General features: G+C 31.0%; 1 protein-coding gene across 4 annotated transcripts in view; it reads left to right on the forward strand.

Moving 5' to 3' along the window:
* LOC118195881 (protein sel-1 homolog 1-like) overlaps positions 1-23416 on the forward strand; it is a 141351-nt gene that overhangs the window by 34959 nt on the left and 82976 nt on the right. For 3 of the 4 annotated variants that reach the window (XM_085819979.1, XM_085819982.1, XM_085819974.1), the window contains exons 2-4: positions 8119-8903; positions 20692-20752; positions 21844-22009. In XM_085819979.1, the coding sequence (XP_085676105.1) occupies positions 8141-8903; positions 20692-20752; positions 21844-22009 (990 nt within the window). In that variant the 5' untranslated portion in view covers positions 8119-8140. Of the gene's footprint in view, positions 1-7239; positions 7302-8118; positions 8904-20691; positions 20753-21843; positions 22010-23416 lie in introns of all 4 variants that reach the window. The other variant, XM_085819977.1, reaches the window with a different exon arrangement.

Raw genomic sequence — 23416 nt, forward strand, 5'->3', positions numbered from 1 at the left:
GATCCAAATATATTAAATTTTGACTTCTCTATAAATATAACATTGTTCCGTTATGATAAAATTTTGCTTACAGTAAATATTGTGAATGCTTTGTGTATATTCCTTGGTTTCTTCTTGACAATTTCGCCCCACCAACAGCCGAGCGGTAAAGTTGCTGAACACTGGTTATTTGGTCCAAAGTTCGATTCTCGTGAATGAGCTAGCTGCATGGCTGTTTTCATGGTTTTCTCCGTGAGCCAGTTTCTCTTAGAAAGTCCTCCACAAAAGCATTCTTCCCCTTAGGCAAATAGCCCTCAAGTGCTTTGCTGTTAATCAAATAAACCAAACCTCCTTGTTTATGAATTTTCTTCTTTGTGCTTGCCCATTGTATTATATGCCGTAAATGAAACGTCTAAAAACTGCAGGGTTAACTTACTGCAAACCATTATTGAATGTTTTACAGTAGTAATTTTTTAAGTCTTGTTTTTTTTTTTCCATAAAAAAAGCTCTGATTACTTAGACCGTTTAGAATATATTCTAGACTTCAGTGCATTTTCAACAGTTCCATGCAGTTTTCATTGTTTGATTACAGAGAATATAATTAAACGTTTTACAGCAAGGGTTTTTTGGATGTTTAGAATATTGTTTCATCTTCGAAAAGATAAATTATTAAATTTCTAACAGCGCTAGCATCTTTCCGTGTTTACGTCAGGTATGGAACTGTTAATATATTGGGCTAAATGAGTAAACATTTCGAAATGCAGGCGTTAATTTTTGTGATGTATCTTCAATAAAAAAAAAAAAAAAAAAAAAAAATTATTGCAAATTAAAACATTTCAAAAAAAGTTTAGAGAGTCCAAATTATTATGCAAGTTACTGATTAACAATTTTTTAACAAACTGTTTTATTGCAAACACTACATTGATGATATTTATTTTACAAAAAGCAAAGTTTAAAATAGAGAAAGAAGAATATATTAAAAAATTTTTTTGAAATCTATGTTTCAGTATTTAGTACAAGGTCTATGCAAGTAAATTTCAAAAGGTCAAGTGTCCGAAAAAAATGCGAGCCAGTGTATCTGTGCCAACCAACTTTAAGTAATTACCACTTAGTCAAATAACTTTTCTGAAAATAATTGCTTAGAATATTTTTTTAAAATCTGTAATTATATTTTTTTTTCAAATAATGCTATCAATGCAGAAATTTTAATTATTAACAAGTTTAAAAAAATATTTTATGTGCTAGATTTTTCTTTTAATTCATTTAATGATGTTTCTGCAGTGATTCTCAACTTTTTTCTAATAGTTTAAAAATTTGATGACATACTAAAAACATGATGAATTTAAATGAATTATGGTGGTAATTGATTTAAGAATGGTTAATTGATTGTACACTGCACAAAAAAAGCGGGCACAGTTCTTAATCTCCCATTCTATTGGTCTGATTGACGGAATTCAAATTGCTTTTTTCATGTCTCGAAAGCACGACTTAAGATATGTATTAGATTTGTGTATAGCGTTGTTCTAATATATAAGTATTTTAATAAAAAAATCGAACATTTTCTAAAATGACATGCCTTTTTTTTTCTTTTCATATTTTGATTTTACGACTCTAAAAATTGCACGCATAGTTTTTAAGAAATTAGCTCTTAAAATTTTAGCTCCTCAGTGTTAATTGAAATCGTTATATATTTGTTAATATCTCTTTTTTTATTAAGCTTATTTGATTCTTCCTTTCACATTTCGAAATTCAGGTTCATTCCAAATAAAATTCACCCATTTTTTATGATTTATTTCTAACATTTGTATTTTTAAATAGTTTTTATAAATTTTTCAAAAAGATTATGAATTATAATCTATAAAATTTTTAAAGTAGATGTATTTCTAAACATACCTGCAAAAAAATTAGCTTTTTTTATTCAAAATTTCCAAAGTGAATTTATGAACAGGTCGCCAAACTCTACGCTGCCATATTACTACCTAAATTTTTTATCTACATTTCGAATTTTAAGCCTAAAATGTCTCCAAAAATGTGGTTTTTGCATTTGCAAAAACCACATTTTGAAGACACAATGTAAGCTAAAAATCCGAAATAAAAACAAAAAATTTTGATAACAAAAACATAAAGTTTCTAACTAAAAATATTTGACAAGAATCCATGTACACAGCAATATGTTAGAACATCTACGAATTGCACATTCGAGGCAGCAAAGGAATCTACTGCAAAAACCACGTTTTGAAGACACAATGTAAGCTAAAAATCCGAAACAAAAACAAAAAATTTTGATAACAAAAACATAAAGTTTCTAACTAAAAATATTTGACAAGAGTCCATGTACACAGCAATATGTTAGAACATCTACGAATTGCACATTCGAGGCAGCAAAGGAATCTACAAACTACACACACGTTGCTTCAATAAATTAACATTACATAACAACGATAAATTTCAAAGAATACCATGTACACAGCATTCTGTTTAAACTTATAAAAGCATCTACGAATTGCACAATCTAAGCATTGTGCACAAATCAACCAAATAAACTTAAACTAAATTACAAACAATTCAAACAACAACAACAAAAACAGAAATTCATAGTAAAAAAACAATGAACATAACATTCTACAAGATAAAAACACTAAAATAAAATGCACTTACCATAATACATTCCTGAATAAAATTTCACCAGTCACACAATGTCTCTGAACAAAAGTGCCATGATTTTGCTATATCACATGTCTTTCAGAGATTCAAAATTTCGAAAGTAACGATAAAAACTTCCTCCAAAGTTAACTTACTACACCAAAACCGCAATCCAAATCTTAAACTCCGCTGACAGCCACATACTTTACCAGCAACCATTTGACTGCAAATCCACACAAGAACTATGAGAAATGCACTTCTTCATCCGAGTTCTCATAGCAGCGCCGCATTTCAGACTCCATTTTAAAAGTCCCACAGAAATTCCAAGAATACACTTCAATCCTCATAAACACACCCGTGAACAAAAGACTTGTTAACAACTCCAACATCGTACCTTTTAATACTAAATTTACTTTCCACACAATCTAAAATACGTGACTGAAATCTTGCCACCACGTCTATCATTGCAACATAGGCCATTTCAAAACATGCATCACACAAACCAACGAGCAATTAAACCAGTCCAGCAAAAGATTTTTCGACGTCAGGGTTGCCATACAACACACAATCGTGCCAAAAACCAGTGCAGAACACATATCGCCACATTTGGTGATATTAGGGCACATATAAGAGTAGAGCCGAATTTATATATTGGCGGAAATTTGAAATTTGGCATATTTGTTGAAAGTGATAAAACATCAAATGTGGTTTAGACACTTTGCTAAAATTATTTGAAAGTAGGAATGATGTGACTTTTTTGTTAATTGAGTTTGGTATTTATTTTTTAATCTCTTTTTTTTAATAAACTTATTTTATTCCTTTAACATTTTGAAATTTATTTTCATTCCAAATAAAAACTTGCCCATTTTTTATGATTTATTTCTAAAATTTGTATTTTTAAATAATTTTTATACAATTTTCAAAAATATTTTTGAATTATAACATATAAAATTTTTAACATCATCTTAAAGTAGATGTATTTCTAGGCACACCTACAAAAAATTAGTTTTTTTATTAAAAATTTTCTAAGATATACATGAATTTACATTTTGGCGTATTTGTTATAAGCAATAACACTGTTAAAATTATTTGAAAGTATGAACAATGACTTTTTCCCTGTCGTCTGATATGAAAAAAAGAAAAGGAAAATAGGTTGCTATAAATTAAGAATTGTTGCCAAGTGAATTATTCTTGTCAAAAATTAAAAAGATACTCCAAGATAAATTTTTGAGTTTCTGTGTAAATTTCGCACTATATTTTACAAAATTTAGTATTTTTGCATAATTTGAGCCGTAGAATCGAAATATGGAAAAAATTTGGCAAGTCATTTCAGAAAAAGTCCAGTTTTGTGTCAAAATACCTGTATTTGAACAATGCAATATGTAAATCTAATGTATATTTTAAGTCATGCTTTCGAGACATGAAAAATGCAGTTTTAATTTCGTCAATCGGCCACTAGAACAGGAGATATAGAACTGTGGCCCCCTTTTTTTCTGTGCAGTGTACCTATAATATATTTTGTAAAAATAGCGTACAAGAATAATTTTCAATGAAATATGAAATAAAATTGCATTAAAAAAATGTAAATTGCCAAGTAACCAAAATGTTCATTTAATGATAAGCTACAAATTACATTCAAAATTTGAGATTGCTGTTTTTTGATAACTTCATTTATATTTAAGCATAAAAATGATAATGCTAGTGTCACTTTGTGATCCAGATTTAAAAGTCATAATTTTTTTGTTTTCTTTTTATGTTAGTCAAAGCCCAAATGTTGAATTTACACAAATAAGATGTGAAAAATTGTAATAACACACTTAAGTTTTTTGTGATAATGCCAGATAATTGTATCTGAGATCAATCCAGAACAAATTTATTGATTCTTCTGAATGTTTTGAAATGAAATCTCTTGCAGATCAAAATTAGTTTTTTCTGTTCTTTTAAAGTAATTCTGTTCATACACCGATGTTTCGTTTATGACAAATGGATTTCGAACCCAATAAAAATGAACATATATCTAGAAGTGAGAGAGGAATGTATCTCCCTCTAAATTCTATTCGTACACTCTCCCTCTAAATTCTATTCGTACACTCTCCCTCTAAATTCTATTCATATACTCTCCCTCTAAATTCTATTCATACACTATGCACTTCTTGATGCTGTTCGCTGACACAACTGGTATAGTTTTGGGTTAAATCCAGAACTGTAATTGTCATGCGTATTTCTGATTTGTTATTTTGGTTTCTGTCAGACATATTCAGAATGAAAAGTACTGCATGTTGGTTAAAACATGCCAGTCCTAGCACAGTTCAAAATGCACTGGGACTGGTTCAGTTCTTGGAAGTTAGAACATATGGGATTACTTATCTGACATCTCTCATGTATAGATAGATGTTAGCAGTGGCATCTCGTGTTGTGAATATGTAGGAAAATCGTACATGCATCATATGAGAAAAAAATATTGCATGAGAACAATTATGCCATATATTGTTACAAAATTTGTAGGTAATTTTAGTGAAATTATGTGTGAAACTTTTGTATTTTTCTGTGTAATGTAACATAAAAAAAATCTTAAGAGACGTGCTATGCCAGAAAATTAAGAACACAAGGGTAAGTGCATTTAACATTGAGTAAATGGGAATCTCGGTAATTTGGGGAGATATCGCCAAGCTGGCAATGGTTGTGGCAACTTATTTTGTCCCTAAACATGGTCACATTTTGGTCAGGTGTCTGTATCACCACGCTGTACCAGTATTGTAACTGAATAAATGTAATTGATCCCTATATTAGCTACAGCTGTAATTCGACATTCATATTGCCTTTCAGTAATTTTTAAGAAGCATCAAGTACTAGAAATATCTCGTAGGCCATTTGAAAACTATGCAGGGTGCAAAAACAAACACCGATCGTCATTAAAAAAGGGTGTTAGAAATTACGACCCTGGACCGTGATGCAGGCTCTCATCTGGCACATGGAAGATCCGCATCAAGGAATGGAAGATCACAGTCTGGCTTTTAATTTCAAACACCTTCTTTAATGATAATCGTTGTCTCTTTATGTTGTTTTTTATTTGTTTTTGTTGTACTCTTAAGTAATAAACATGTTTTTCACCCCATTCTTGTTCTTTCTTGACTTTTGTGTTGTCACTACCGTGCAAGGCAACTGTTTTCGATCATGCATTGCTACGATTTCCCATCGTCTAGGTGTACGCTATCTCTCCTAAAAGTTTGTCACCGCTGTACTGATACACCGTGTATAAGGCCAGAGAGAGCATCTGCTCTTTGTTGTTGCTGCAAGTTGTTAGTTTAGTGTGAACTGAGCTATCTCCAGGTTAACTTTCTCTTTAGATGCACTCTACATTGCATTGTGTTTAATGCTCTTAGTAGTTTGAAGTGTAACTACTGATTGTACACTGTGATACTGTGAACACCTGTATCAGTATTTCTGTGGAAAATTCCGGAACAAAAGAAACACACAAGTTTTCCTTTTGAGAAAATAAATTTTATTAACCTATCATTGGACGTTTGTTCATTCAATATATTACGAACCCATACGCATGCAGCAATATGAATAACTTTTATTGTATGCATTTGTAAAATTTGGTGGCATACTTTAAGAATCTCGCATCACAATGAAGTGTCTTGTCACCATGGTTGAGAATGACTGTACTAATATTTCATGTTCAATACATTATTTAGTGACCTTGCAAAAAACTAATTGGATAAATCTTAAAAATTTGTGGAGTTCAGTGTATACTTTTCTCATGTTCTGTGTTTAACTATTTTGGGTTTATTTGCATTCTCTTTCTTTAAAAAAAAATTGTTTTGTTTATTTTTAAATTTATTCATTACCATTTGATGTAAATTCACACCATCTGCATAGTTGTGCTAGTGAAAGTCAGGTGCTTTTTCAGTTATTGGGACCAGATTCAGGAATGCATGTATATATGCAGTATACACACACTCATATATATGCAGACATACATACATGCATTTTTGAATCCAGTCCTGGTAACATAAAAATACTGAAATTCATCAATAATTAATACTTCTTGTATTAATTGGCTATATTTTATTCCTATATTTTCATTACAGTAAACACAGTTTAATGTTATGATTTGGATATTGGGTTAGAGTAAATTCAAGGGTGCCCCTTGAATTATCGCTAAGTTGTTGTTTCATTTATAGCCAAGATATTGTGTCATTTATGGTAATTTGAGTAGTTGAATGCTATGGAAACCGTATTATGACGTAATTGGTTGCGTTATTTGGTGAATTTGAATGATGGGTAAAGATTTGAAAAGGCTTGTTTATGTGTCTGATTTTGGATAAGAAGTACGTTGTTATTTTGTGGTTTACACGGTAAAATGGCTGAATTTGGGGAGATTAATTTGAAGTTTCTGCAATTTGGAATGAAAGGGAAAAAAGCATTAGTTAACTGATGTGTAAATGAAGCTTTACTTAGTAGCCATTATAGTAAGTGTCCTGTTTGTAGGAAGGAAATGCGTGTGGTTGAACATGGGAGTATACAGGCACTACGAAGGATATTTTGTTACTCTTATTTTTGTAAATTTATGTGACAACGCCAGTATACCGATTCTAATTCAAATAATTTTAGGAAGTTTTTGGATGCTGTTAAGGAATTTTGTTTGACTGAAGATGTGTTAATTCGTAAATAAGGTAAGTGAATATTTCCTTTGTGTAGTGCAAAGATGAATTTCCTTTTTTATAGTATTTAATTGTTTGATTTAAAATGTAGTTTATTGAGATTATATATATATATATTTATTGCTTTGACTTGCATTTTTGCTCCTTTGACTTTTTGAGTGAATATAGATCGATGTGTACTAGGACAGAGTCAAGGGAGTGCGCAGTGCCTAGTTTTTTTTTTTTTTTTTTCATGTTAAAATGGGTCAATGTATACATGGATACCGAGTTTATGCAATTCTTTGACTTGCTATTTTGGATTTGTGTAGCAGCGATTTTTGGCGCAGAAATCGGCACTACACTAAGCCAAAATAACAAGTCAAAGAATTGCACAAACTTGGTGTCCATATACTGCCAAAAATCATCAACTATCGACAAGGGGCACCAGTAAATATGTTTTTACTGGATATTGTTATTGAATTGCTAGAGTGCCACCTGTTCATATACAAAGACATGGAAAATGCATCATTATTGTAATCGCAAATTTGGTTAATATGATCAAACTATTGTAGAAAGTGTTAGTTAGAATTATAGTTGCCAGACAAATGATAAATTCCCCAAATAAGGTCAGAATAGGTGTTGTTGTGAACTACCTTCTATCCCAAATAAAGACATAAACAGTAACTCATATGCTTGCATTATTCATATGTTAATAACTTTCTTGAATGATACTACTGCTTTTCATTCCTGCCCAAAAAAACTGTGGAGTCAAATTTGAAATCTGAAATATTGATGATATTTGTGGTTTTGAGTTATCATCATCTGAAATGTAAATTTTTTTTATTTGTAGGTGATGTGAATATATTCCAGTCATGTGTGCATATCAGTGTTATCAGTTCATACTGTGTCTTCTCCTTGTTGCAAATACCATTTCCTCCGAAGACCCTAAATCTCAAACTTTATCAGTTCAGAAAGGAAATGAAAAGGATAAAAATGAACAGAAACCACAGCCAGAAAAAACACAGAAGGCTACAGTAGTCGAAAATAACCAAATTAAAAATGACAAAGCAGTTCTAGAACCGAAAAAGACCACAGCAACTCCGTCAACTAATCCGATAAGTGAAAAGCTTGAAACGAACTCTTATAGTTCCAAAACCATCGAGGAGAGGAACTACGAAATAGATGAGCAGTTTCTTGAAGAGGTGAGCAGCATGTTAAAGCAGGCAGCTGCGAAAGAGTTGCCAAGGTTGCGTAAAAAGAATGAGAAAGAAAATGATGAAAATTCAAACAGTGATGCTTCTGAAACAGAGAAGAAAGTTAAGGGTTTCTTGGGAACCGCAGAAGAAGTTTTCCAAGAATTTTCTGACGAAGATTATGAGCAGTTACTTAAGCTAAAATTTCTCTCCGAGCTCACTAATGTAGATGAAGAATTACTTGATGATGAAGACATTGATCCCAATCCCAGCTTCAGTGATCTGAATTCTAAAGAAATACTGCACACCTCTGCACCATCTAGTCGCAGAGTGTCTTCGCGTGCTGGGGACGCAAAATCAGGAGCCCAAGACAAATCGTCAAAACAGCAAGAGGAAAGTTCATCTAAAAAAGAAAAGGAACTGACAGAAGAGGAAAAACAAGGTATGTGTTGCATTTCTGCAATTTCTATATACACTGGCTCACATCTGTTTTTGGATAGTTGTGTTTTTCATTTCTATTTATGAATAATCTAATCCTGTTAGAATTAAATTATCTAGTACAGTTAGAATTTGGTTTTATTTATGAATATCTAATCCTGTTTAAGTATTAGAAAAGTGACTTTTTCCTTCGCGCATACTACTGATCATCTTTTCTTAAAACCTGCTTATTTTGAAAAAAGAAATTATTCAAAATGACTTTAACAAATAAAATAATTTACTTAAAATTTTGTGATAATGAATTCGCATACGTATTCGGACACTTTGCACAAGCAGTTTATATTTATTAAAAATATGAAAATAATGGGAATTTCTGTATTTCTTTAGTTATCCTTTAGTTACAGTTACACTTTTCACTCCCTTTGGCAAGGTTTCAACAAATTTTTTCATGTAAGAATGTTCTATTTTTTTTAGTACTCTTTTGGTAGACGGGCACATGGGTTTTTGGCAATTTTTGTTGGTGCAATTGTTAGTGCAGTTTTTACAGTCGCCTGCCATCTTGAATAATGCAGTTAAGCATAGCAAAATATTCTAGACGTTAAAAATGTGTGATGTCTTTGAAAACAATGTATTAATTTTATTGAAAATGTTGTTTTTTAGCATGGCAGACGATTGTAAATAAAGACATTTACTACAAATATAAAATACTAATTAGGTTAAATTATTACTTTTATAGCAAAGAAAATATAATAAAAACGTCGACTTAAAAACATCGCACCAGCATTTGATAAGATTAAAATATCACTTGAATTGAAACATTTAAAAAAAGTAATTTTATATAATATAGTTATTTAAGTGTAAAACATCTGTGGCAATAAAAAATAGCTCAGCCATTGTTAAAAATAATGCATTAATTTTTCTTATAAAAATGAAATATGCTTATGTAAAGTAAAAGAAAAAATGTACTTATGTTTTTATTGAGTGTTTAGTAACTTTTAAGCATACATTGAAATTAGAATCATAATTTAGATTTCAATGAACAAAATGAAAAGGCAAAGGTAGGAATAAAAAAATTTTAAAAAATAAAAATTTATAAATAGATACAACAGTTTATAGCCAAATTAATGGATCATAAAGATAAAAATTATATAAAATTTGGAAAAATATAAAAAAAAAAATATTTCCAATAACAGGTATTGTTTTTTAAGATTCCGGAGGTCGAGGTAAAGGTAATAAACGAACATCTGATTTGGAAAGCCAGGTTGGCCAAAATAAGGTCTCAGAGGAGAATTATTAGATTCCAATATCAATAATCAATGATAATTACCAATGAAGAAGCCATTGCTATATCAAGTAAAATCCAGAATAAAACAAACTCTAAAACTGTGTGTAAAGGAGCCAAATTTCTAAAATAGCGCTGTAATGCCAAATATCCTGTAATCCAGAGTTTCTTAAACTATGGGCCACGATCACAGATGGGGTTGCAAATCGAAATTTTGGGGTCACAAAAATTCAATTCATTAGATGAATTTAAAGAAACTGTCTTCATAACAGTTTAAAAGAAATAACATTAATTGGCATTTATAAGATTAGACTTTTAAAGACATTACATTAATCGATACTAATGCAATTAATTACCTGTTATATGAAGTGCAAAAGGAATTTTTAAAACTATCTAGGGATTCAAACTTAAAACTTGAGTTTTCACAAATATCCTTGATGAATTCTGGATCGGAGTTAGAACTAGATTTCTCACTATTTTTGAAATGGCATTAAATGTTCCTTTGTCATTCAGCACTTCATATTTTTATGAAACTACTTTTTCATCTTTAATGCTAATTAAAACCAAATGTCGTTCAGTGTTGAAACATGTTGAAGATACTTTAAGTCCAGCAGTGTCAAAAATTGCACCAACATTTAATTTGTTATGCGGCAGAAAACAAATACATTTGTCTCATTAGAATTCTTTTTAATTTTTGCTTGCTTAAAATAAATCCTAAAACTACTTTATATGTATATTGCTACTTTTTTATATGTATATTGCTTACCAAAAAAAGTAAATTACTTGTGAGAGGATATTTATATCTTTATTTAATATTTAACTAGGCACTACGTGGTCAGCCTTCACCTGGCTTTTAAATAGACAAGAAAAATGCCTAAAGGGAGCACCATTAAATTTAAAAACTGCACAAAATTTTACTCTGCAGAACAACTTTATGTTAATAAAAATAATAATAAAAATGTATTACATATAAAAAATACAATGAAATAAGCAATATCCCTTAATACAAATATTAATTATCCTAATAAATAAATTAACCAACTTATTGCTTTCTCCTGACAAATGTCTCCCCAGTGAAATGTCATCCAAACATAATATATAATTAAAACAACAATTACATAATCTCAATAAATTGCATTTTAAATCAAACAAGGAAATAACATAAGAATGAAAATACGTGTTATCTAATCATAAAAGAAAATATCGACTTATTTAAAAGAAAATATCGACTTTTATTTAAAAATTTCTGTTTCTTCAGTATGTGTGACACACCGAACTCCTTCACAGCATCTAAAAACTTTCTAAAATAATCTGTGTACTGCTGTCGCCACATAAATCCACAAAAGTAAAAATAAAAAATATCTTCCATACTGTCGGAGACATTTCTTTCGAAAATCCTTTTTTATTACATGCCACATACCATCTATAGTGTTGTTATGAGCTCCAGTTTCCAAATCCTTAAATGTCACTGCATAATTTCCTGAGAAGTGAATGAAGCCATTTAAATCTTCATTTACATACCAGCCAATCAATGTTTTCTTTCCCATTCATTCTAAAGCATACAGAAACTTCATGTTAATCATACCATCAGCAGGCATTTTGTAGTGTTAAAGCACAAAATAAGTAATGTACTTCCTAACCAACAGACAATACATAATCCAACACATAAATAAGCCCTTACAAATATTTTCCCAACAGTCAAAATCGTCACAATCCAGCATTCCAACCAATCACGTCATAATAGGGTTTCCATAACATTCAATATAAAATATTCGTTTTACCGTAAGTGAAACAACAACTTGGCAATAATCTAAGGGGTACCTTAAAATGCAGACTAACCTTGCTTTTAGTTTAGCTTTTAAAGAAATATTACATTTACTTAACCAGGTCGCTTCATATATGTTTGATAAAATTTAAGCCTGTAGAATATGGAGAAGTTTTGACAACTTCAGAATATTTCTTCAGTACAGTCAAAAGTCGTTAATCCGGACTCATCGGGACTTCGGCGATTCCGGATTATCGATTTTTCCGGATTATAGATCATCAGTTTAAATCTCGTAAGATGGCATGCAGAAATTCTAAAATTAAAAATATGAAACCGTAATTTATGAAATAAAGAACAATTATGATCTAAAGGGTATCAAAATTTACAAAAAAAAAAAAAAAAAGAAAGAGCTTAATATTTATTTGTTTACTTTATTAAACATTTCTCTCAGTGTAAGTTGTTTAAGTTGCTTCATTTTATGTGATAATACTTTCTCTTTAATTCTATAAAAAGACATAATTTCTTGTTCAGTTACAAAGTTCCGCCGTTCAAGTCTCGTTAATTGCTGTGCCGAGAATACCGACTAACTTGTCAATCGAAATTTTTTCGTTTTCATTAACCTCTCTGTCACATTCTTCATGTCTTTATCCATTTTTTGTAGTAATTCCACTTTTTGTTTGTTGGACATCGAAACATACTTTCATTTTGTAGATCCTTTGGAAGTTCCAGCATCGGAAATTCTATTTGACATAATCGAAAGTTCAAGTTTACTTTTATAAAATTGCTCTTACAGTCTGCAAAAAATAATAAGTGGTATCCAATTCGAAGATTAAGGAACAACGCAATCATTAACATTAACTGAAATAGATAATTAGATCATTTTAGCTTACGCCGTCCGTTATAGATTAAACGCGCAGGCGAAAACGTATTCTGCACTTGCGCACACGCATATGCGCAGTAGTCAAGGTATTACGCGCACGCGTAAAACGCATGTGCCAACGCGGCGCATGCGCAGAAAGTTTTTAGCTTTGAGGTCCAGATTATAGATCATTCCGGATTATGGGTGTCCGAATTAGCGACTTTTGACTGTACTGCATTTTTACAATCTTTATATATATGTAGTTAGAATAAGGTGATTAGAAACATGGGTACTTATTATTTTTTGCAATAAATACGTAGCTGCCAGCTACATAATTGCCAGCCAGCTATATACATTGACATAAATAGATAAATGCAAATAAATTATATGTGCTTTGTATTACCAGAATACTTATTAAATCACCACATAATTATATTAAATAATTCAACATTACCAGAAGAATGTACCAATGTGAGTCTTGATCTCCCTGTGGTTGTCAATCTACTTAAACACATTAAAAAACCAGTTTGGGTAATCCTATTTGGCACCTGTTGATGAACAGTCCTGTTTGACATTTCTTTACACAATAAAGGCTATTTAGTGCGATTACTTTTGTTTATGGCTGTTTTCCTTAAAGGAAGGGGGGGAAGTTCAAAATAGCAAGAAATTTAACTAAATCAGTATAACTAGAAGTTCATGAATACCATATATTCTGTCATATAGCGCATCATTATATAACACGATGCTCGTATCTTTTAAAGTTATTCATTCAAGGATTTTCCTCAGGCTTCCAAACTCTGATATACTGAGTTGACAAGCGGGGAACCATATGCTTGAGGGAGTAAATAATTCTGCAGAGAGGGTGGGTTGTATTCAATGCAAGTGTGCACAAGGATGTTATTCTAGGATTTTGAGAGAAAGGGGATATAATTTGGGTTAAGACTGCACTTCCGCAGTGGGGTAGCTAAGGTGGGACAAGGGGGAATACCTGTCTCCAGGCACAGCATCCAAGGGGCACCAAATCGTTATTACGAAATTTTAGGATGACATGCTTTCTATTCTTGCCACACAGAAAGAGGCACAAAATCTTCAGTTTTCCCGGGTGCTGAAAACCTTAGCTACGCCTCTGCACTTTTGCACGGAATTAAGAGTTGGATGTTTTCTCTCTATGTAGGCCTTTGAAGCCATGATTTTCTAGTGAACATCAAAGCTTTAGTAATAGTATTTTCTTTAGATGAAATATAGTTGATCTAATGTTCCTTTTAGTAGTAAGTATGATTCCTGCTAAATAAAACAAACACAATGTTGGTTTCAAGTGCAAAGTCTTTCAGTTTGCGAAAGAAAATGGAAATCGTTCTCCAGCAAGGATATTTGGTATTGGTAAAATCTTCATATACGAATGGAAGAAAATGAAAACACAGTAATTAATATGCGGAAGTATGAATATGCTTTGCATAAAGAAGTAATTAAATGGCCTATGCTAGAAGGAAGTGTTGTGGAATGGGTCCTAGAAAATTGTCAGAATGGATTAATTTTTAACAATAAACAGTATACATTTGTTTGCCTTAAAGTGGACAAAAAAGAATGCAAATAAAAGTGAAAACTTTAAAGCAACTCAAGTAGCTTTAAAGTTTTCACTTTTTTTGAAAGTTTTTCTTATAGAGCTAAATTATTCCATGGCATAAATAGACTACAACAAGAATTGCTGTAGTCTATTTATGCCATGGAATAATTTAGCTCTACAAGAAAAACAAAAGCTTCAGCAAGATATGGACAACAAATTAATAAATTTTTAGAAGTATTTTATTGACCTACGAAAGAAAAAAAAATTACTGTCACGTATTGGAATATGGATGAAACTCCAGTAATGTTTGATATGAGAGGAAATAAAACAATTCATATGAAAGGAAGAAAACAGTTAAAAAAAAAAAATAGACCACAAAATATCTCACCTCACTGTAAAGCTTTCCTGCTTAGCAGAGGGTACAAAGTTAAAACCCTTGGTTATTTTTAAAAGAAAGATTATGCTAAAATGTAATTTCCCAAATGGTATTTTCATTCATGTTCATGAGAAAGGATGGATGGACAAAAATGATGTGAAATTATCAGAAAGATCAGAAATGCTTGACAAGTGTTCTGTTGCCTTGAAGAATCTAGAAAGTCTTTTAGTTTAGGACATGTTCAGATACCATCTAACGGATAATAGGAAAAAATTGTTGAAAGAGTGTAATTCAGACATTGCAGTAGCTATGTGTATCAATAAACAGTTCAAGGAAAATTTAAAATGACAGTGAAATGCATGGATGTTAGTAGGTGAAAAAACATTTACAAAAAGGGGCTTAAATGGATTTAGATAGAACAGAAATAGTTATATATATTTATGAATCAGAGTAACAATGATGATGAAGAAACAGATTTCAGTGCTGTGCCTGAAGATATAACGGAAGATGAATATGACGAACTTGTCATGTTATCTGATAATGAAAGTTTTTAAAGTCATAAGATATGTCATTTCTTTTAAATAAACAGCATAGAAATAGATAGTACATGTAGAAATCTAATTTTTGTATGCTCATCTTTCTTTATTTTAAAATCTTATCATTTTTATATCCAGTGTGCAATGTGCACCTGTAAATTTTGATCTTATTTTTTTTGTATTAAAATTGCACATTGTACACTGAAATGTATGGTAGGTACTTTTAAAGCATTTTAATTAGTACAAAAGTTTGTTTAGGAACTGATAAGATTTGTTTAGGAACTTAACATTTCTGGAAATTATTTGATCGATGCCCCTAATCTTAACATTCAGAAAGCATGCTTTCATTGAAAGAGAACATGCCAGTGTAAAATTTTAAATTAAGCAAAGTAATCTTTGTTTCTTTTACATGGTTCTTTTTTTTTTTTCAAGGAGAAATAAAAATATTTGCAATATTATTTTTGTTTCTGAAGAAGAAAGACTTGTGTCTGATTGCCTTCAAAATTTACGTCAATTTAAGTCTGTTTTTTTGCCTTATTTTAAACAGTAAACAGTTGAGTGAAATCAAAAGCAAACTATATCTTCTCGCTTGGTGACATTTCTGTATCATTTGACAACTTTTGTAATCTATATTAACCTTATTTGATGACTTTAGTTAAAAAATTATACTGTAATCGTTTTTAATATTTTGATAACATTTATCAAAATTTTAAGCAATATGTTTGCCACGATTTAGTACACAAATGGGCAAATCGATGGCAATAACTGAACGATAACATTAACTGCAATCACATTAAGTGGCGTCTATTATAATCATCATTTTACTACCCTAATCAGATAGAAAAGAAACATTTATAGCTATCCCTGTTTTTCATTTATGTAAGCCTGTCCTGACGTCTCCTTGAAAATATGTCCCCATCATCGACACCTTGCCATCACAGTTTAGCAAGGTGAAAAAGCAGTATTAGAGGTGTTGTTCATCTCATATTCTGTGCTATTATTTGTTTAAGATGATCTTACTCTAGCATCTGAGGCTTGTGACACCAGGTGGTGTGTTGTATAAATTGTGTTAATAAGAAAGTTACCAGAATTAGAAAAATACTACTTCTTCTTCTTCCAAAATGTTATTAAAATTAAATTTAAGTTACTTTGATAAGAATTACACTGTTCTAATATAAAAGAAAAGAGAAAAAGTCTTATATGTCAGAAACAAATGAAGGTTTCATCTTTTAACCTGCGTTTTTCATAAAATGAAGGTAAAACCCTGAAGAATGATGGAATCCTCAAGCATGAAGATGAAACCGTGAAGTTTAATAGAATCCTGAAGGATGACGATGGGACTCCAAGGAAAACTGATAAACTGAACCAAATAAAACCTTGAAGATGTTTTGATAGTCTCCCAATAGCTGACATACCAGGCCATGTTTGTAACAAGTGACTTCATCTCTATTTGCCTTTTGTTATTAAATATGTATTATGGGATACATCCACCTGACAGCAAGTCATCAGATGAATTTTGTTGATTCTACTGGTGACGTAGATACTCAGATGATAATATGTGTATAGGGTCATCTTAACCTGTTCATGATTGGCAATAGAAGAAAGAAGTACCTCTGCTTGCTCTGAAACTATGCATTGGCATGGGGATTAAGCGGTTTTCCCTGTTAAGCATGATTTCATTCAAAAATTCTTGAAAATCATTACTGCAATTAAATAGTTGAAATTTACAGTGTATTACCATTGATAGTATTTGAATATACTGTCATAAAATTTTCGTGATATTTGGGGAGGAAAAAAGGCAATGGAAATTTTAAATATATATATATATACTATTAGAAAAAATGGACACTTTAAAAATTTGAACAAATTACTGGTAAAACTATATGATATATCCAAATAAATTTCATAAGTATAATGAAATGAATGAATTATTTACATTTTAAAGTCCTGTTTGCGTCTGTATACTAGCTTAATAGTTTTTTTTAGCAAATATTAAAATTTACCTGTCAATTTAAGAAATATAAAAATTAACCTGGCTGTCCCCTTCCCCCCAACAGTGTATACAAATGACAAAAATTTTATAAATTTGCACACACGTATTCAAATATAGATAAAATATTTGAAAATTGATTGTAAGAAATATAAGATAAATGTAAGAAAATTACTAAATAACATATAAGAATTTTGAAGCTTAATGGTACTTCAAAACATTGTTTGGGACAAAACATTACATTGAAAGTTTTGCATTCATAATAAGTTAACTTGCATTTTTTCGTTTTTAAGAAATGTTTTTCCAAACTATACATTTTCTTATTGACTTTTTCATCAAAATATAAACAAAGGTCTAGCATACAGTAAAATAGTGTTCATTGTGCAGTTGTTTACATGTTTAAATTCCCTTGATCTAACAAAAAAAAAAAAAAAAAAAAAAAAAAACAAGAAAATCAGAACCGATAGGGCAGGTTGAAGTTCAGAGCTGTGTGGAACATTCTGCCATCTATTGTTTAAAAATTTAAATAAAATGTTCTGATTTAAAATCACCAGTGTGATCACAGGCTTTAAGACTTGAAAAGGCTGGTCACATGTATGATACTGTGGACTGAAGGGAGAATCACATACATAGGATCATGCGATTCTGCCTTCATGACCCAGGGCTTGATCACGTATATGTGATCATGGTCCTCAGTGGAATAAGCAAATAATTGCATGGAATACGAGAGAGCAGCAGCACCCGCTATGTTGCCTTATCAACTTGTTAAGCTGTGATGACGATGTGTCAACAGTGGAGACTAGTATTTCTGACCGTGTTGAAAGACGTCAAGACATGTTAGTGTGATTGAGAAATCAATGCTCTTTTATATCTGATTTAGGTAGTAAAATGATGACTGTAGACAAAAAATGTGAAATGGGACTACTTTGTTTGACAGATGCCGAACAGGATCGCTTGAACTACTTTTTTAATGTGCTTAAAGAGCAATGATGACCATTGAGCGATATGATAGCCATCTTCCCACCCACATCAGTGCATTCTTCTGGTAATATTGTGTAATTTAATACAGTAATCTGGTAATGCAATAAAAGTATGTATAATTTCTTTGTATTAATTTATTTACATACTGCTACTTTTGTGTAGTTTAGTATGGTAATATTAATCAGTTTCTTCAATTTTGAACATGGTTTCATGGGCAGTAGGTTAGTCAGCAGACAGGTGATACGCTACCTTACCATAACTTGTGACCATCATAACCTGAATACCTTAATTTGTGAACTTTATGTGTGCAAAAAGAGGAATTAGTTTCTGAGTACTGAGTTTCTGAGTTTAAAAAAGTGCTGTGATAATTTGTAGTGCTTTTTTTTTGTTAATGTCTTACTGCTAGTCTCTGCAGTACTAATACCTGTGTTATATATTTACAAGTAATTTCGAAGTGTTGCTTTGCAGATGTCTCTCTGTTAGAGTTGCCAACTCTTTTGATGCCCACCAGCGGCCGAGCGGTAAAGTCGCTGAACACTGATTAGCCCTAGTGTGCTTTGCCGTAATCTCAATAAACCAAACCAACTCTTTTGCGTTACTATGAAGGGCACTGCAAAATATATTTCTATTAATTCTTTTCTTCTTGTTATTGTAAATTGTTGAACTACAATTTCAGAATTCATGTGGATGAATAATTTTTTAAAGTTTTGAAAACAAAGAAAAAAGTTTTAGTTTAGTAATTTTGGTAAAAAATGTATTGTCTCCTTAAACATAAAAAGTGGTTGATTAGAATAGTCATTAGAATGAACTAAATTTTAAAAAAAAATGTAGAAAACTTTAAAAAAAAAATGAAACTTTTAAAACTAGAGCAATTTTTAATTTTTAAAATTATATTTGTTCTGCTTTTTGGCAACTTGAGAAAATGTGATTTTTTTATAAAGTCATTCGAAAAACTCTTTTGTTCATTCCTTGACATAGATGACATGACACTAAAAATTATTTCAAGTGTGCTGATTTGCAGAAGATGAAAACCCATCCTAAACTACTTCTATAATATCCCTACTTTTGTAATCTGCACTTTTTTAATGGGTCATTTGCTCCCTTGATGTTTTGGATCTTGAAAGTTTTTTGGATGAATGCTACTTCATCAAAAATGTCATCCATATACAAATACAGCTTTTCTTTTAGCTTTGAATCTTCAACAAATTTCTGATATATTTGAGAGTAAACTTAGAATTGACTGTTTGTCAAATGTAGAATTTTCATCATTTTAAATAAGTAATTGCTGAGGAAAGACATAATTTAGTCTTCGGTAATTTTTGAGATTCTGCACCATCTAATCTTTGTAAATGTTGACAAACTTGGAAGCCAAAAAATGTCTAATCATATCGAGATTTAAATTTATTTCTTAAGGTGATCAAAACATTGAAAATATCTGCACCAAAATTTTTTCATCTCTAGTTCTTCAACAGCTAAGCTGAATGTGGACATTAAATGACATGAGAACAATAAATATATTTCAGTAAACAATGTAGTTGGTATAGCATTATCATCAAAAAGGAGCAGTTTGATTCATTGTTTAGAACATTCAGTTGGACTGCTTTAGAAATAAAAACTTATGGGATTTATAATTTTAAAAGAAAGAACATTTAGCATTTTTTCTGAACTTAAAAAAGGAAAAAAAGCTGGTTAAAAGACTTCTTTTTAACGTAGGATAACTGGCAATCTTAGTTGCTGAGTATAAATAAAAAATTAACAATACTTAAAATATCACTGTATATTAACACTCTTAGCTTTATGGATATAAGATTCCATATAGATGATGAGAAAGCCGAATTTTCGGTGAATAATTTGTTGAGCAATTCGGAAGGGTGCTTTTCATATTCATTATGGATGAAAATTTCTGCCAGTTTTTAATGTATCCGATTTGCCACCTAGACGGAAAATGGTTAGTGGCTCTGACTGCCGAATATAAAGGCATGGATTTGAATCCCAGAGAAGGCATGGATGTAAATTGTGTGTCCCTTCGTAGGAGGTATTGGTGGCCACTTATTAGATGCCACCATAATAAAATAACCACCACTTTTAACCTTAGTTCTGGCCAAAGCCTAAAATTGCTAGTGCCTGCCATAAAAAAATAATAATGTATCTGATTTCAGGTTTGATGTATATAGGAAGAAAAGGAATCAAGGTACAAAGTCATTTTTTAATTATAATGAAAAAAATACCATTTATTCATGAGATTTTGAGAAACTTTGATATTTCAAGGTTAAACATTGCTGAAAGGGTTAAGCTTTAAAATGTTTTTTGAAATTAATTTCTCTCTTAGTGGGGTAGCATTCGTGCATTTCAGTGTGATGAGTTTCTTTTTATCTGTTAAGAGTTTTAATTTTTATCATTTTCAGATATGCAAAAATTGATTTTTCCCTTTTCTTCCAGCAAAAGTGTTATATGAAACTGCCATCATGATCCTAAATTCAACAAAGCCAGATAAAAGAAGGCAAGTATGTTATTCAAGACGCATTGAGTTTTGAGATATTTATTATATATTTTCATAGCTTCTGATTCTCCTCCTTTCCCATGACATCTGTAAGTAAATCACCAAATGTCCCAGTTTTTAATTTTAGCATTTACTAAGAACAGAGTTTTTCAGCAGTAAATGGTATTTTTTGAATTAATGAAGTGTAAATTTTGCAAATTTTATTTCCCCACCCCTAATAATTTTCATCATGATTTTTCTGATTAAATTTTATTTAATATGAGTTGTTTTATTCTGTAGATATATATAAAATTTTTTTATGAAGGTTCAACGTTCTATTCATATTTTGTGTATAATTTGTTTTTAATCAGTGCATGGTGCATTGCTAATTTTACATTGGGGTTACCCACACCCTTTTCTGATTTCAGTGAATTGCCATTTTAGCAGGTGTTCGTCATATGAAAAATATTTTTTCTTTTCTGAATGTAATTATTATGCAGAATGTCTTATTAGCCGAAAAGATCTATTAGTCTTAAAGCATAATTTTGCATCAATTTATTTTAAATACATTATTTCACTTTTTATTCGAGTTTTTTGCCATTTCACAAAATGTAATATACCTTTCAATTTGAATCTGTTTGTAAGGGATGAATAAACTAAGCTACTGAAAACAGTCGATGCAGCTTTTAAGAATGTTATTATTATTTTTTACTTTTAGTTGGATTATTTTCCATAAAAATGCATTGAACTCGTGATATATCAGATTAAAAGCATTCGATGTTTTTATAGAATGGTATTCTATATTTTTTCAGTTTTCAAATAGACAGAAACAGCAGAACTTCCTCACATGAGTTTAGTTGTATGTTCATCTAGTATCCTCTAAAATATTTCACTCTTCTATCTGAGCCATCTGTCCGGCTAATCTCTACTGATAAATCAATTATATTAAACTTCAAAGGAGCCTTTTTTGGGTCACCATTAAAATCTGAATCCTTTCAGACTTGTTTTTTCATTATTAAAGCTAATTTTTAATTTAGCTAGTTTTTAAATATCATATTTTATCATTGTGAAGTTACACTCCTTTTTAATGTACATCTTTTTGTGTATCTTAGAGCGTACGATCTCTTCAAACAAGCTGCAGAACTGAAACATCTCGAAGCCGGGAAAATCGTTGGCCAGGCGTACTTTTTCGGAGACATTTTCGCCCAGAATCTCACTGCTTCCAGAATTTGGTTTGAAAAACTGGCTAAAGAAAGAGGTTCCCCATTTGCACAAATGGTAAAATAGTTTTCTTTCATAGGACAAAACTTATAAAATAAATACAGTCAAAAGTCGTTAATTCGGACACCCATAATTCGGAATGATCTATAATCCGGACCTCAAAACTAAAAACTTTCTGCACATGCGCCGCGTTGACATTGCAAAAATTGACATAAACGCCTATGCAACGCGGCGCATGCGCCGCGTTGCATAGGCGTTTACGCGTGCGCGTAAGACCTTTTACGACTGCGCATATGAGTGTGTGCAAGTGCAGAATACGTTTTCGCGTGCGCGTTTTATGTATAATGGACGTATAAGCTAAAATTATCTAATTATCTATTTCAGTTAATGTTGATGATTGCGTGGTTCCTTAATTTTCGAATTGGATCCGGCTTATTATTTTTTGCAGACTGTAAGAGCAATTTTATAAAAGTAAGCTTAAACTTTCGATTATATGAAATAGAATTTCCGATATATATTTGTTAATACGTAAAGGATCTAAAGCGAAAGTATGTTTTGAAATCCGAAATCTGTTTATCAATTTCAAGCTGCTCGGCGGGGGATCGCCGCGGCGGGCGCGTAATGAATTGGAAGTTGATCTGTCAACACTATCCTTATCTTCAGCGCAGATGTTTTTATTTTGTTTGGCTTATAATTCCTTACCAAATGTAGTATTTCATCTCGATATGCTCCGTCTTTGATATGATTTAAAACAAGTTCCTTGTCATTATAATTCGCTTTCGATAGCGAAGAAAGTGACAGAGGTTATTGAAAACGAAAAAATTTTGATTGACAAATTAATCGGTGTTCTAGACACAGCAATTATAGGACTTGAACAGCGGAACTTTGTAACTGAACAAGAAATTATGTCTGTTTAATAGAATTAAAGAGAAAGTATTATCACATGAAACGAAGCAAAACTTAAACAACTTACATTGAAAGAAATGTTTAATAAAGTAAACAAATAAATATTAAGCTTTTTCTTTTTGCAAATTTTGATACCCTTTAGATCATAATTGTTCTTTATTTCATAAATTACGGTTTCATATTTTTAATTTTAGAATTTCTGCATGCCATCTTACGAGATTTAAACTGATGATCTATAATCTGGAAAAATCGATAATCCGGAATCGCCGAAGTCCCGACGAGTCCGGATTAACGACTTTTGACTGTACAATACAGAGTTTTAGATTTGAACTCGTTGGAACTTCGGCAATTCAGAATTTGGGATTTTTCTAGGTATTAGATAGTCATTTTAAATTTAGTAAGATGACGCATAAAAATTATAAAATTTAAATTAGAAGTAGTTTATGAAGTAATCAAACATTTATGACCGTGAGGTGATGACATTTTACAAAACAAAAGCTGAATATTTGTTTTTTTTATTAAACATTTCTTTAAATATAAGTATAATACAGTCAAAAG

Source organism: Stegodyphus dumicola, chromosome 1, assembly GCF_044657685.1.
Source record: "Stegodyphus dumicola isolate Sdum_Otavi_A_Nest chromosome 1, ASM4465768v1".
NCBI classification, from domain to species: Eukaryota; Metazoa; Arthropoda; class Arachnida; order Araneae; family Eresidae; genus Stegodyphus; species Stegodyphus dumicola.